General features: G+C 35.4%; 1 protein-coding gene across 1 annotated transcript in view; it reads left to right on the top strand.

Annotated features, from left to right (window-relative positions):
- The first annotated feature begins 5,059 nt into the window (after positions 1–5,059).
- The window catches only part of LOC110995486 (insulin-like growth factor 2 mRNA-binding protein 1), a 31,893-nt gene continuing 22,525 nt past the window's right edge, over positions 5,060–14,427 (top strand). The window contains exon 1 of the mRNA XM_022262693.2: positions 5,060–5,246. Coding sequence (XP_022118385.1) covers positions 5,188–5,246 — 59 coding nt within the window. The 5' untranslated portion in view covers positions 5,060–5,187. The remainder of the gene's footprint in view (positions 5,247–14,427) is intronic.

Genomic DNA, 14,427 nt, shown 5'->3' with positions numbered 1-14,427 from the left:
ATATTCCTTATACCCTACTTTCCAACAAGATTCTGCACATGATCACAAGGCACAAACTACCCGTAACTAGCCTGGCTTGAAATCAACGTTCTTAACTTTATAAGAGCTGAATAGTAGCCTTCATCTAGCCCACACTTTCAAGCCTTTAAACTTCAAATAACGATCAGTGATAGGGGTCTTTGGAGGAAGCAGTGGCGAATATATCTATGTACCGATACCTGTAACAACATAAAACAAAAACTAAATTAGCATAACTTTATAATGACAAACTTTTAAAAATGTTGGCTACGCCCATAGTGTCTAAATAAAGTTAATAACTACTTATTTCACAAATTTTAGCTTAACTAGTAGCTAAAAATGTTTCAGGAAATTCAACAAAGCCCATCACGTCCCTCCTCCGTTCCCTGAGTTTAATCACAATCAAAAACTTTTATAATAATAAGGCGATGTCAAAAACTACGGACAAATTTCAATTATTTCTGTTATCTCTAAGTTCTCTAAAAAACTAACGCCTTCGTTAGAAAAGGCCTTCGACTGTTTCTTCACTCGTACATAATCGTCATTACCAATCGGTGTAAGACAACTTAATTTCCCATAAATTTATTTTGTGACGAACGCAAACCGAACACAGAGTGAAAATAGTGGAATTTATTAATAATTAAGATAAAATTAAGTATGTATGGTGTTCCGCAAGCAAGCATATAGAATACACCATTATTTTAAATACAAAAATTGATCTCTGCAAATATTTTCCTATGCAGAGGATGCAGGTGTTATTTTGACTGGTACTGGGCAGAAGCAAAACATTAACTGATATTAACCTGTTGTCTCTTAAAAATATAAAAGCAACTACATACTACATCGAATTTGAAATCGACCTCAACCACCCAATATGCAAGCATACTACATCTATAAAAAAATAAATAGAGCTTAATATCCCGTTCATCATCCACAATTTAAAAACGTTTTAAGTCAACATCCCTTACTAAGAGTTGGAGATGCTTCTCACTAGCAGCCACACACTCACTTGTTACGCAAAGTAATGCTTTGTTTTAAAAAGAATTTGTTTAAAAGCGTTCCCAAATCTTATACAACAATAAATAATTTATTGTACATATTCATTTACGCAGAACAGACCGAGTACGAACCGAGTCCTCCAACCTCCAATGTATGGTATGATACATATACTTTTAATGTTTTAGAAATATTACATAACTATACGAATACTCGAAAGGCATACTTGGCTATAAAGACACTTTTCTTTATAGGCAAGTATTGTATGTATTACGAAAAATTCGTGCAGTGCGTAAACACAGCTTTTGGTGGTTTCCCAAAGTTTTTTGCCAGGGACATCGTGAAAATGACATTGCGACATGTTTTTGTACGAAAGGCGTCATTTAAGCAAACGTGAGTTAAACAAATTGGTCCCTCCTGCGCAAATTAAAACAAAGATCTTTAGAAAATAACAAAAAGTCACGTTTTTATTGTCCAAGAGGCGAGGTTGGTTAGGCTTCAGGATTCAGATGAGCGTAACCGACAAAACCTAACAGCTATTTCCGTACTTTATAACTGAACTAATTAATAATTTCATTTTTTCCGTGACGCACAGTAGAAAACCCAAAGTAAGGTCACAAACTTTAAAGGGCATATTTGAAACAAAGCGCTTTGTATTCTGAGAAGTATTTTTATATTTCTAAGACGTAAAAGCTGAAATCTGAAATCTAAATTCCAAAATGTCGGAACGTAATTGAATTCATAAATAATAAAATAAATTTTCGTTACCTAGCTGATACAACAACTTATGTAGTACGTAGAAAGAAACACATAGTGATTATAGAGTGGTTGGTAGGGGTAGGTAGTTATCATGGGGATTAAGTTGCGGTGGGGTGAGGCCTAGACTAGTTGCTAGGGTAGCTATAGCGCCCCTTTGAATCTGTTTCTAGGTAACTACGCCCACCGGGCAGATGTACCAGATGGTTGCTATTCATTAAAAGGGTTTATATTTTTTTAAAATGGATTGCCTCTCATAGTTGGATTAGTTTTATATAGTTGCGATCTCTGTAAAATATTCGCGTAATATTTTACTGAGAGGCACATAATATATTTAACGCTATTATTACTTATAATCAGGAATGATATAAAAAGATAGCAAATCGAGTATATGTAATTTATATTTATTAGTTTTATACAAAGTGAGCCCATTTATAACAGCGTATAGTTTTGTGTCACTAGATCAGTCCATCTGGTTGGTTACGTGATCTTTGCCTTCTGTATTACCAACTACGATCAGTTTCTCATCGCCTGTGCTCATTGTATTGGGTTATTTATACTAACATTGTGTATGAAGTATTTAACACTTAAAAATTTTTTTTTATTTTATTTTTATTTTTAAAAAGGAATTTGTTACATGGAAAGACGAAACTTATGGCCATGTTTTTAAATTACGTCAACAATTCTTAGTTTTATTCGACACTTTACGACACCAAAATCGACCATATTGAAATGTAATCAATATTTGTAATATGTATGCTGAATGTATGCACAGGTATTTATCGACAAAGATGCGGCGTTGTTAGCAATTTATAATACGTAGGATTCCATAGAAGTGTTTTATATGTTAAGTGTTGGTTCTTCAATACTGTCAAGTTTATATTTTAGATGGGATTTTTGTATGCGTTTGCGGCGTAATAGTAAATAGCAAAAACAAATATTCTGTTAGTAAATAGGACTCCTCTATTCTTCTATTATTTAGTGTTAATTGATCTTGTCGCGAGCTAAAAGCGTTTCTTTATGAATGATCTTGGATTATCTCCGACGGCTGCCAATTCGATGTTTATACGCTCGCGTGCGTGATTTTTGGGCGACTTCCGCCCGCCCAGCATTAGTGTTTATTTTATGTATAAATTAAGGATAAGTGTGGTTTCATATAATATATTACTGCAGATATAACAACTATAATTTCTCTAAAGATATTCCTTAAATTTGTCCGTAAATGCATATGGTGTAAAAAAACGAATATATTATATGTATATACAGTAGTAACCAAAATGTTTTATAATGAAGTGCTAATGAATTTGGTCACCTTTGTGTGTGTTGCTGACCAGCTAGGGAATGGGCTCTCTTTTCTTAAAGGCCCCTAAGTCTTATTGGTGCGGCAATAACTCTTGTATACTTGATGCTGTACCAATATTGAAAGTAACCAATTTTTTAAAATAATTGAGCCATAGAAGGAAGACAAGAATAGGCAGCGAGAATAAGAGAATTATAAGCACAGATACTAAAATGTGAGGGCCAGAACCAAGAGCGGTTTGTAGGCCCCTGTTTTCAATTATGGAGTAGCAAATGGAAGACTGTGTGCCACTAGCTAAATGCCACATAATTAAATCATACCTTTTGGAAATGGGGCTATTTTTGGAAGGAGACTTAAAAATCAAAGAAAATAAAGATCTGTCTCACAAGATAATATACTTATTTCGAGGGGTGGTGGGGGGTGTTTGGGCGGACTATTGTCTTTTTTCTAAATAGAAAAACTTATCTCCCGGACTTAAGCCTGGGAAGTTCGGAAAAAAAATCCAGCTAGGTTTCACTGTTAAGACGTCCAGCCCGTCTTAACAGTGAAACCTAGCGTGATCGAATTAACTGAATTTCATCAAGTATTGTCACCAAATAGAGGGGGTGGAACTTTAGTCCCAAAAATAATTATTTTAATAATATTTCTTTATTCGCATTCGCGCGTGCGTCTCGTGCGTTTTTGGGTAGCTTTATTGCAGGTTTGTGTTAAAGAATAGTTAAAGATTTAAATTGAATATCCTATCATCCTATGTTTTGTCTTTGCTTACTAAAAAATACAAAGCACAAAAGATCGCATGCTTTAAAACATGAAACTAATCAATTGTGTCCATGACTCGGTCGCAGTTAATGTAGCCGTAGCTTCTACATAACATAATTCTATTAACATAAATAATATATTATCTTATTAAAGGATAAGTGATGTACGCTAAAATTAAATAATCGACGCAAGTTTTGTGATTACAAGTAAATGTTTAATCACCTACCAAACATTCTAGTGGATATACGAACTTGTCAACAAAAGTAAGCTGTTGCTTAGGATCTCCTAGACATAATTAGTCTCTCCTCCAGAGCTCGCCGAACAGCCCATGTGGAGCTCTAAAGGCCTTACTAGCCAACAGCAAGATTCCTAAAAGTAGATCTCTTCGACCGAATATTCCGCATGCCTTTTCATGCACATATTATCCCAGATTACCTAGAAAATCTTGCGACCTTTATAGCAAGGGGATTCGTAAAATATCTCCTTTGTGACCTGTCTGTTTTGCTATGTCACCTAAGCAATATTGTGAAAGTTGTGTACTAAGTACACTTGTACTAAGTACACAACTTGAATTGTATCTGAAATTGCCATTATATTGATTTCTGTGATTGCTGGTGTTTACTTCTATATATTTTATTTAGCATTCTTATTAAATTTTTGCTAGTTAATGTAATCCTGTCTGAACGAATACTCATTGTTATATTAATAGCAATTGGTATTTTATTAAAGTACTAAAGTTTATGGCTAGGTTTAATTTTCCTTAATACCAAAACCCTGTGTTAACTTAATCAATAACATTTATGCAAATGAAAAATTTACGTCTAATTTTTTATTGATCAATATTAGCTAGTTACAATCATTAACGTATGTTCAACGTACATAGATATACAATGATATCTAGCTCTTATCAATAATAAACTTCTTGTCTGTCCCAGATTGACAATCTCTAACCAATAGATCGAGGCGAGTTTTGAACATAACCGGCTGCTGATTGCTGCTGAAGTACATTTTGGAGACATCAGGAAATTTTTTGTGCGTCCCCAGCAAAATGTAGCGGCTATATGAGAATTGTGGAGTCGTAGTATGGCGGCAGTGAGGTGCGGGGGAGGCGTAGGCCACGTGCGGCGGTTGCCAAGCGACGCGGGCGGGGGCCGCGTTCCCACGCCTCTACCCTCCCCACCTCACCTCAGTACCGCTCGGCACTCGAGAGCCCGGAAAGTAGAACTCCGACCGACAGTCAGTCCTAGTGATCGCTCTCGGAAGGAGTGCTTGTGTCTTATCCATCTAGCCGCTCCCCGTACACGGTCGGCGCGCGCTTTTTGCGGTCATTAATCTACGAGTGACCCTAACCAGCAAACATGGATGGCGAGACGTCCCAAAGAGATTCTGGAGAAGTGTCCCCTACTTATGAGGACAGGTAAGTCCTAAATTCCGATCGCGTATCCTCACGAAACGGAAAAATTACGTCATAGGGACGCTATCGCAGTGCAAGCGTAACGTTATCGTATCGGTTTGCCTTTGAAATGGGCCTAGTATACCTTGACAGAATTTTAATAGTCGGTGTAAGAATATATAAATCCTAGATATTAGTTATGTTGCGGAAATATGCGTATAATAGTGTGTATAGGTGCACCGAGGCGTCTGTGGGTAAGAAACGTTTGTTGTATAAATTGTTGATGAGTCACGTAAATTTCTGTAATGTCTTGATCCTATTTCCCTGGCTTCGCTCGCATGTAAGTTCTGCGAGTTGTACTGGCAGTTCAATAAATTTTCTTTAATGTATCTTTTACGTCATAAAATGCACAATTTGATGGCTCTACGTTCTGAAGTCAAAATATAGGGGTGGTTGCATTGGTGAATTTTTTAATCCTTATCTACCATACTAAAGATGGCTCCCCGATGTGGTTTGCTTTTTTAAGTTCAGTTATATCTATTAAATATATGAAGAAACAAATAATTTAACATGGAACTTTATGTTCAATAACCCAAATGATGACATAACATTATAAAAATAAGTAAAGGTAATGAAAGAAGCTAAAATAGACTTTAGAAGCTAAAATAGAGTTTACTAACAGTAGTAGGTACCAAGCTAACATTAGTATTTTAGACGAACCGATAGTAATAGATACCTACATCCGTTCCATCACGTTCTTAGAATAAATACATGTGGTAAACCCTTGCAATGACTACCAATATTGATTTTTTAAATATATAACTACCTACTGCTTAGCTAATTTGATAACGATATTATGGTTTGTTTTTTTTCTACCATTTAGGCTTGGTTTGACGGCCATTGAATGTAAATGTAAATGAAATACCTACAATGCATCCCAATAACCAGACCCTACGAAGACAATCCATTTTTGGCGAGGGATAGAATGCAATCTCTTCGCTCTTATTTAATATTTGATAAACCAAATAAAGTAAATAAAATCGTACAAATAATATTAAAATATACTTATCTATGTTAAAACCATATCAAATAGCCTTTTAATAACTGGTGTAAGTTAAAATCTTAGGATAGGATATTGGCACAGTTGAACTGTCATTTTCATAAAAGTCTATCCGCATACACTGATCCAACCTACCATGGATAGCTTGTATCTTGTATCGACAGATGGCTACATATTACAATCCATTATTGGCACACTTTTCTCAATATTTGTATGAGATGTGTATCTTAGTTGGTCAAAAATGGATTGAGATAATTTATTCGGTTTGGACGTTAATGGCTGATAATATGTTGCGTCAACTGACAAATCGTTTTATCTTAAAAAGTATGTTTTCATACCATCGCCCTCGATTATCCAGAGCTTAGAAAAAAATAGTCTGGAAATAAGGCTATTTTCTGATTTGAGGTTACCTCGCAAGCAAAATTTCTAGATCTGAATGTAATTTTGTAACTAATAGCTGAGAGTTGGAAGTTGGCAGGATCTAGAATTACTTTGCTAGCACCCATTTGCAGTCTGCAAATATCATTCAATTTAAGGGTCGTTGGCGATGTTACTAGATAATTAAATTTGTCGGTTCATGTTGCATAGACCAGTAGTAGACGTTAAAGCGGGGTTAGCCGCAGCCGTGTGCTTTCTTCAGTACTGGATCTCACATATTTATACTTTTTTCACTATAGCAATTTTTATGGTCAAAAACTAAACTAAATCCAGTAGAAATTAACCCCGAAAATAGATAATAAGTTCTGTTGACTTGTATACGAGTACCTGAACCATGAGTTTTATGGAAATATGTTTGTGTTGAAAGGTATTTTAGGCTAGGTTTCAGACAAATTTTGTATACAATTTTAAATTGATAATAATATAGATGTATGTATGTCTGCGGTTCCACAACTAAAAAGTTTTTCAAGGCAGTTTTTTTCCACTGAAGTTTTTCCGAACCAATCCGACTTAGGGTCCTTCGAGAAAAGAGGGTACCAATTCTTAAAAGGCCGGCAACGCACTCGCGAACCCTCTGGCATTGAGACTGTCCACGGGCTTAACATCAGATGAGCCTCCTGCCCATTTGCCACCTGTTTTATAAAAAAAATGTTTAATGCTACACCCATGTTAAAGCTACACCCATGTTAAAGCTACACCCATGTTAAAGCTACAAGTGTTCATTAGTGACTGAGGAAGTAGTACTCTAGTAAACTGATTCGAAGTTGCTTTGTTTCGCCTTGATGGCTCGTGTTCACACTGTTTAGTCTAGAAATATCATTTTAACAATTTCCCATAATAATTAATTTCATACATGAAATCATGAATCTATGGAAACGATTCATTTATTAAAAAAAAATTGCCTTAGCATGTATCATACGTGGATATGGTATTTAGTTCCTATTGCTACATAAAGCGTGCTTTTATTGTAATGGAGACATCTAGTAACTGGCAATAGGGGAAAATATATTATGTTACATACTTATACAACATTTTACAAGGATAACAAAAATCGCCATTGTCAATTAAGTTATTAGTAGACAGTACTTACAATTTTTTTTCATAACCTACATAGTAATAACAAAAATTAATAAAAAAAATTACAAGAAATTTAAACAATTTGCTCCTCCCTATGGTTGGTGTACCTTAAACGCTGGCAGCATTTCCTCCTTCCTTATTCGTTGAGAGAGGAAAGAACCAGCTCTGGGACCACTACAATTGTCAAATTAATAAATCTATTATTTTAATATTGTTGTTATTTTAATATGTAGTAGCGTAAATGCACAGGCTCCTAGGCGGGACTTAAGGTGAGATACGGACAAAGGCCCTGGGTTTGAGAAAACAGAAATCCCGACTAGCTGGACGTGTATGTGTAATGAAAGGGGTGGTAGCCAGGTGTAAACGTTTACGGTATAGTAGTGTAGGAGCAAACGCGTGTCCATACAAGCCGGCCGTGTGCCTTTGTGCGAACTTTCTTCCGCGGCTTTCTCTTGAGATGTGCACCCTTTATTTGTGATTTATTGCAGAGGCTTTGTGCATCACCCTTTATGAAGCACGCGCTGCAGGTTAATATGTACGTGACTGCGTACTTGGTTTAATTTCCTATGCATTTAATGTGAGATCACATACATATTTGTTATGAATTTATACTTAGTTGGGCTTAGAATATACAATATACTTTGAATGTCCCCTCTATAAACAGTTTTAGTCCTGCAGTTTGTTCATGTTTGCAATAAATATATTAATTAAATCACAGTTATGACTGAAATCATAAGATGTTAAATTTCCTGAACAAACTGTTCTAGAATGGTCCGATTCCTTTTGAGAAGATTGGTGCGTGTAAATTGAATTTGCAACAATAGTTCAGCATAACTTGCGACCTATTTACATAAAGTTGGATAAGATGCTCACTTCTAAAAACACGTTGGCGTCATAGCTGTTCCATTTCCTGACAAACAAAGGAGTGGTTGCGCAAAATTGTAATATTGAACTTTGAGTGCGACTTAGAATCTCAATATTATTTATATCTACCGGGCATTGGTTTTTGATTGTTTTTTAAATAGGCAAATATCCTTCCATGCTCGTTTGGGACTTAAACGTGCTAGTAGATTGTTGCACATACATAGAAAACTGCATTGCTGCATGCTCACTATCACTGCTTCTGGTTTTCTTAGCTGAAAAGAAATAAGATTGATGATTTACAATCATGACTAGTAACCAATTTGAGATATCCCACAGTATGTTATATCCTTTTTTTATATTATGTAGGATTATTATTAACTTTACTGTACTGCAATAAAAATATAAAACAATTTAATTGTATTTAGAATTAGCGTTAAACAATTATATTATTATTATTTAATATAAGTCATTATTTACTTAGGCGTTAGTTTTATACTTATTTCTCTACTGTAAGTAACTGATGCTTCCATATACTTTTCAATGTTACAAGTTTAAGAACTAAATTGTTCATGTAGTTTAGTTTTGTCCATCGTAATGTTAGTTCACTGTTAGTCTAACTGGACTGGCAAACCCCCGTGCCACGCAGCATTGAGATGGGTTAATATTCCCACTACCATCTTTGATAAACATCAAATATGGCTGGGGGGGGACATGAAAAATGTATTGAGAGATGGAAGGGTCGAAAATGTCGGAAGGACTCACTGGGGTCCAAAGATAAGCATAAGTAAAAGCAACGCAGCTGTGTTTGTGATTGAACACGTGACTTTCAGTGCGCGCACGCATTGGAGTCAACGAACGCGGAGGAAATGATCGTCTAGACCGCGCCACTTGCCACAATTAGCCTGGAAGAATCGCGCCTGCGCCGTGTGCGTTAGCGAGCATTTTTACAAGCGGATTTTTAATAGAATGCATTTATACGCAAAATATGAATACTATTTCATATACATATAACAAATATATATATTTCACTGTGACATTGGCGAAAAAGCGCTAAATCTTATATAATCATACCTGAGCGATAGAATTCAAAAGGTAAATTTAAATGGAGCTATATCACAGGGATCGTCTGTTACTATGGGCGTACCGCAAGGCCCCATCCCTTCTTATGCCTCGTCTATATAAATGACCTACCATTTCTTGTAAAGGAGCTTCACGAGATAGTACTGTTTGCTGTTGACACTTTGCTTTTATTTAAAGTGAAACGACGAAATCCATCACTTGAGAATGTAAACAGTGCCATCTCCAGTGTGGTTCACTGGTTTAGTACTAATAATCTTAAGTTGAACGAAAAGAAGACAATGTATTAAATTAGAAGCTAAATGTAAAAAGTAGTCATTCTCAAATAATAATTAAAGACGAGGAAATAGACTTTGTTGATAATGCGGTGTGAACATGGTTTTCTGCCAGTAATTGCCAGTTCTTCTCTTCCGTTCTACGCCCTTTGATTTGAGAACTGGCAGTAAATGTAAAATTAGAATCATTTTATGTTTATTTTCTATTTCTGACGTTCATAAGTGTACATTATGTTACCTATATGAATAAATTATTTTTGACTTTGACTATATATATCTATATATATTGTCAAAGATGAAAAATCTATAAAATCTTTTTTGATATACTAAGTAGTCTTTTGAAGGAGCTTCAAATTTGTACCTCGATACGCGATTGTTGAACTTTTGGGTCATTTTTATGTCGGACTGATTGAATTTTTATGTAGGTCGCCAGCACCATGCACTGAAATGTTTGCGTGCTGCGATATTTGTAAAATCATTTGATAATTTCTTTCACTACGCATAGTTTACAGCTAGTGACCTAAGATTTATTAAGCCGACTTCAAAATACTAGTGGTTGTACAAAAGTCGACAAGGTGGGCACTTGGGTGGCCAATTTCTGATGAGTGCCGACTATTGAATCGAGCGAACATTGGTAACACGAGCCGGGTCGCATCACGAGTAAACCTATTATGATACACTAATAAATGTAATGTCGCCTTGACACTTACCTCTGTGTAGTGGATGGAATTTAACACGGCCTAGCATATTAATGCCAGAATTGACGCTACTTTTTCAAGTGTTATTGTCAGAAATTTGTATAACATATGGCTTTTTAAAGCGATTGGAGTTATAAATAATTTATAATATATGTAATCGGTAATGGAATCATTGATTGTATATGTAATACGAGTCACACGAAATGGGGCACTGACTAGTCGGGCCGCAGATGACCTAGCAATTAGCAGGCGGCAAAATTATCTTTTCCTGACTTATACTAATACTGTCCTGAGATGTGTATTTACGTTAATTAGGGAACTGGTACGACGTCTTCTTGCCTAGGGGAAAAAAATAAAATCAAAGTGACTGAAAAATAATAATAAAAAAAACAGAGTGGCGCAATAAAACGTACTTAATAAGTATAGGCTAAAAAAATAAATACTAAATACAGTTTAAATAAAATATAGAATAATTATGTAATTAAATGTAGTTATTTTTTTAAAAACATCATCTCGCCCCTCTCAAAGACTCGAAACGCGAACGCAGAATTGTGAAACTCTTAAAAGAAACTATTAAAATGAAAAACTAAAATTAGTTTATGAATGGAATGAAAACAAAAGAATATTTTCTTTTTAATAATTAATTACGAAAGTCGCGATCGAGCGGGGGGGATAGTATATGAGTAGGAAGTGTATGTAAGACATTATTTTGCAGTTATATTTGAATTTCCAAAGCTAATAAAGCGTAGCAGAAATGGAATTTAAAAATGTATTCTAGTCGCCAATAAAAAAATCTTTATTAAATGAACAAAATATTAAAAATAATATTAAGTTTTCTGATTCTTGAGACTGAATGATTGATTGATTGGTTGTATACGTATTGTCTAAAAGACACTACATACTTTTAAAAAATGTGGAATATTTTTTAATAGATGGCAACAGTAGTTGAAAATAAACGTTGCAAGTCGTTGAATGGATAAAGCAGCTTCTAAACAGCTGAAGCGTTTGTTTGCTTTTTGGTTGGACGCCCTAATCTCCGGAACTACTGGTTTGAGATTCTTTTGTATGGCCATTTATTGAGACTGTATAAAAATCTACCGAATTCGCGAGTAGTAAGGGTTGCCACGATTCACTGTTAATACTTCATATTACATATATATTTTATATACATATACTTTGAAAATTTAAATGTAAAATCAGGAAAAATCTCTTTAATGTGATTTTACTTAGCCTACCATCATCACTCAACTCATTTCGCTGTGCTACCCTAGGGACTGTTCTGTTTTCCGCATTAATAAGTTTTTAATAAACATATTAAAAAAACATGATCGTAGAGGGGTGAAGGGGTTGTATGTATATTTGTTCGCTGTAGTATAAAAATAAAAACAAAAATTTCGTCAAAGGTGTGGGACCATCTTAACATTTAGGGGGATGAAAGTAGATGTTGTCCTGAGAATCAGTATATACCTACGTTATAAAATTAATTTATTTTAATAATAATAAAAATTGTTTAAAGAGGCGGGCGAGCCCCTAGTTGCTATCAAGCCATGTTGCCCAGGCATAGAAAAGATCAATAGATAGAAATACGGGGATTATTAAGACGAAAGGAAAGTGCACGAGGTTCGTAACTTAGTTAACAAATTGTAATCTAAAATTAAATAAGGCAAATGTTCATGAACACAATTATGAATATTAGGTTAGATTAACGAATAATAAAATACATTCAAAAATTCAAAATGGCCGAATAAAAAATAGTCGCCATACAAGTGCAACTTTGACACGCGATCCAGCTGTAAATTGAATTGTATATTACACCTGTATATGAAATTAGTGTGGGTGGGGAAACATTGGAGCGCATTTAATAATTTTTCACAGAACGCCCACTTCTATCTATCCGAGCGATATGAAATGATGCGCAGTCTACAGAAAAGTAAATTTTACCTATTTGCAGAGAAAAACATTACTACGGTAGCATGATGTCCGAGAGAGATGAAAATCTTTTATACATTTTCTATATGGCAAATGTTGGTTTTCAAGTAGAATCTGTTTTTTTTTATAGTACCAAGCGGTAGCCCAAGCGGGGATTTCGGGATTTACTAAAGCGCGGCAGATTAATATACAGAGGGATACCTTGTACCCGGTTAAGTATCTCCACCAAACAAGAGGCCCATATATAAGGCCGCCCGTGAAGGATACAAGATCAGATTAGTAAAAAAAAATTGATCATCAGAAATTCTCGGTCGCGTCAGATTAAGGTAGTGTGAGTTAATTACATCCTAAAAAGTGTATATTCCACTAATCTGACAATTTGAGAGTGACGTAAAGAAAGGGGAGGGCAGCAAACTTGTAAAAAAATCGTCGTCTTGACATTCTCGAGCGTAGCTAATTTTTTTTTATTTTGAATGAAATAACTCAAGAATATTGAAAAATATATAATCTGAAGATTTCCGCAAGCCTGTGATAGGAATCTAAATCCAAATATTGTTATAAGTGTGCCAATAACCAATCAACGGATTGTTATTTGGCATCTGTCGATACAAGCTATCACATACACACATACAATACTTAGTAGATTATTTTGATAAAACTCGTAGGGTTCAGCCTGCGTTTGCAATGTAAGCGGAAAAAATGTAATTATTTACGACATCACATTAGAAACCTCAAAAATAACAGTACTTCTCCACTATTTAATGGATGTTGTTATACATATAAACCTTCCTCTTGAATCACTCTATCTATTATAAAACCGCATCAAAATCCGTTACGTAGTTTCAAAGATTTAAGCATACAAAGGGACATAGGGACAGAGAAAGCGACTTTGTTTTATACTATGTAGTGATTCCTTAGTGTCTCTTTATGATGAACTCATACGTAATGTGACTTCAACTTCATAAACCGCCATCTCGCGGGCCGCGCGCGACCTAGGGAAACACGACAGCTGGGATAGGTATTTGACACACATGCAATACGATAGTTTAAAGTATTTCTCAATACGATAGTTGCCATACAATTTGTATAATTAAGTTTTAGTTATTTGTTAACTTGGTTGTTGTAAAAAAAATGTTGTTTTTTGTTCAGCTCTATTATTACCTGGAACTTGATAAAAAGTTACATCACAAAGGGTCGTTCACTTACTCGTCCAGGTAACTTTATATTATAATAGCTGAACCTTGTTGGCAATCTATTGTAAGCTAACGTGTTTTAAGAATTGCTATGAAAATTTACAGCGCCTCTGGTGGTTACTCACAAAACTAGGAAATTTCATGCAGATATATTGATAACTCGGGAGCACACACTTTTAAACGCACCTGTTGTTACGTACAGCATACAATATATTAACATCCTTGTAGGTAGAGTACACTGAGTACGCACCGTTTGGTTTGCCTAATTGGATAAGGGGTGACTTCTCACATGAGCCTAGGATGGGGTGAAAGGTGATAGCACGTGTCTAGGTGCCCTAGAAACGGGTCGCGGGTGGGACACGCCCCTTGATTGGTCGAATGCAACCTGGCGCGCGCATTGCATCCATGCACTCCGCCCAAATCACCTCACCCCCGTGAGCTAAGCATCCGAGTTTAACGACGTCTTTAGACAGGATCAGGCTTCTAGATTTTTAGCTCAAGTCACGTAACGATTACAGTATCGTTATCAAGTTGATGGGGGGTGGTTGAATACGTGAATTAATTATTGTAATATTAGCTGTGATATTTAGTGTA

This window comes from Pieris rapae, chromosome Z (assembly GCF_905147795.1).
Source record: "Pieris rapae chromosome Z, ilPieRapa1.1, whole genome shotgun sequence".
Classification (NCBI taxonomy): domain Eukaryota; kingdom Metazoa; phylum Arthropoda; class Insecta; order Lepidoptera; family Pieridae; genus Pieris; species Pieris rapae.
Note: the sequence above shows the minus strand (reverse complement) of the source record. Positions and strands in the feature narration are given on the sequence as shown.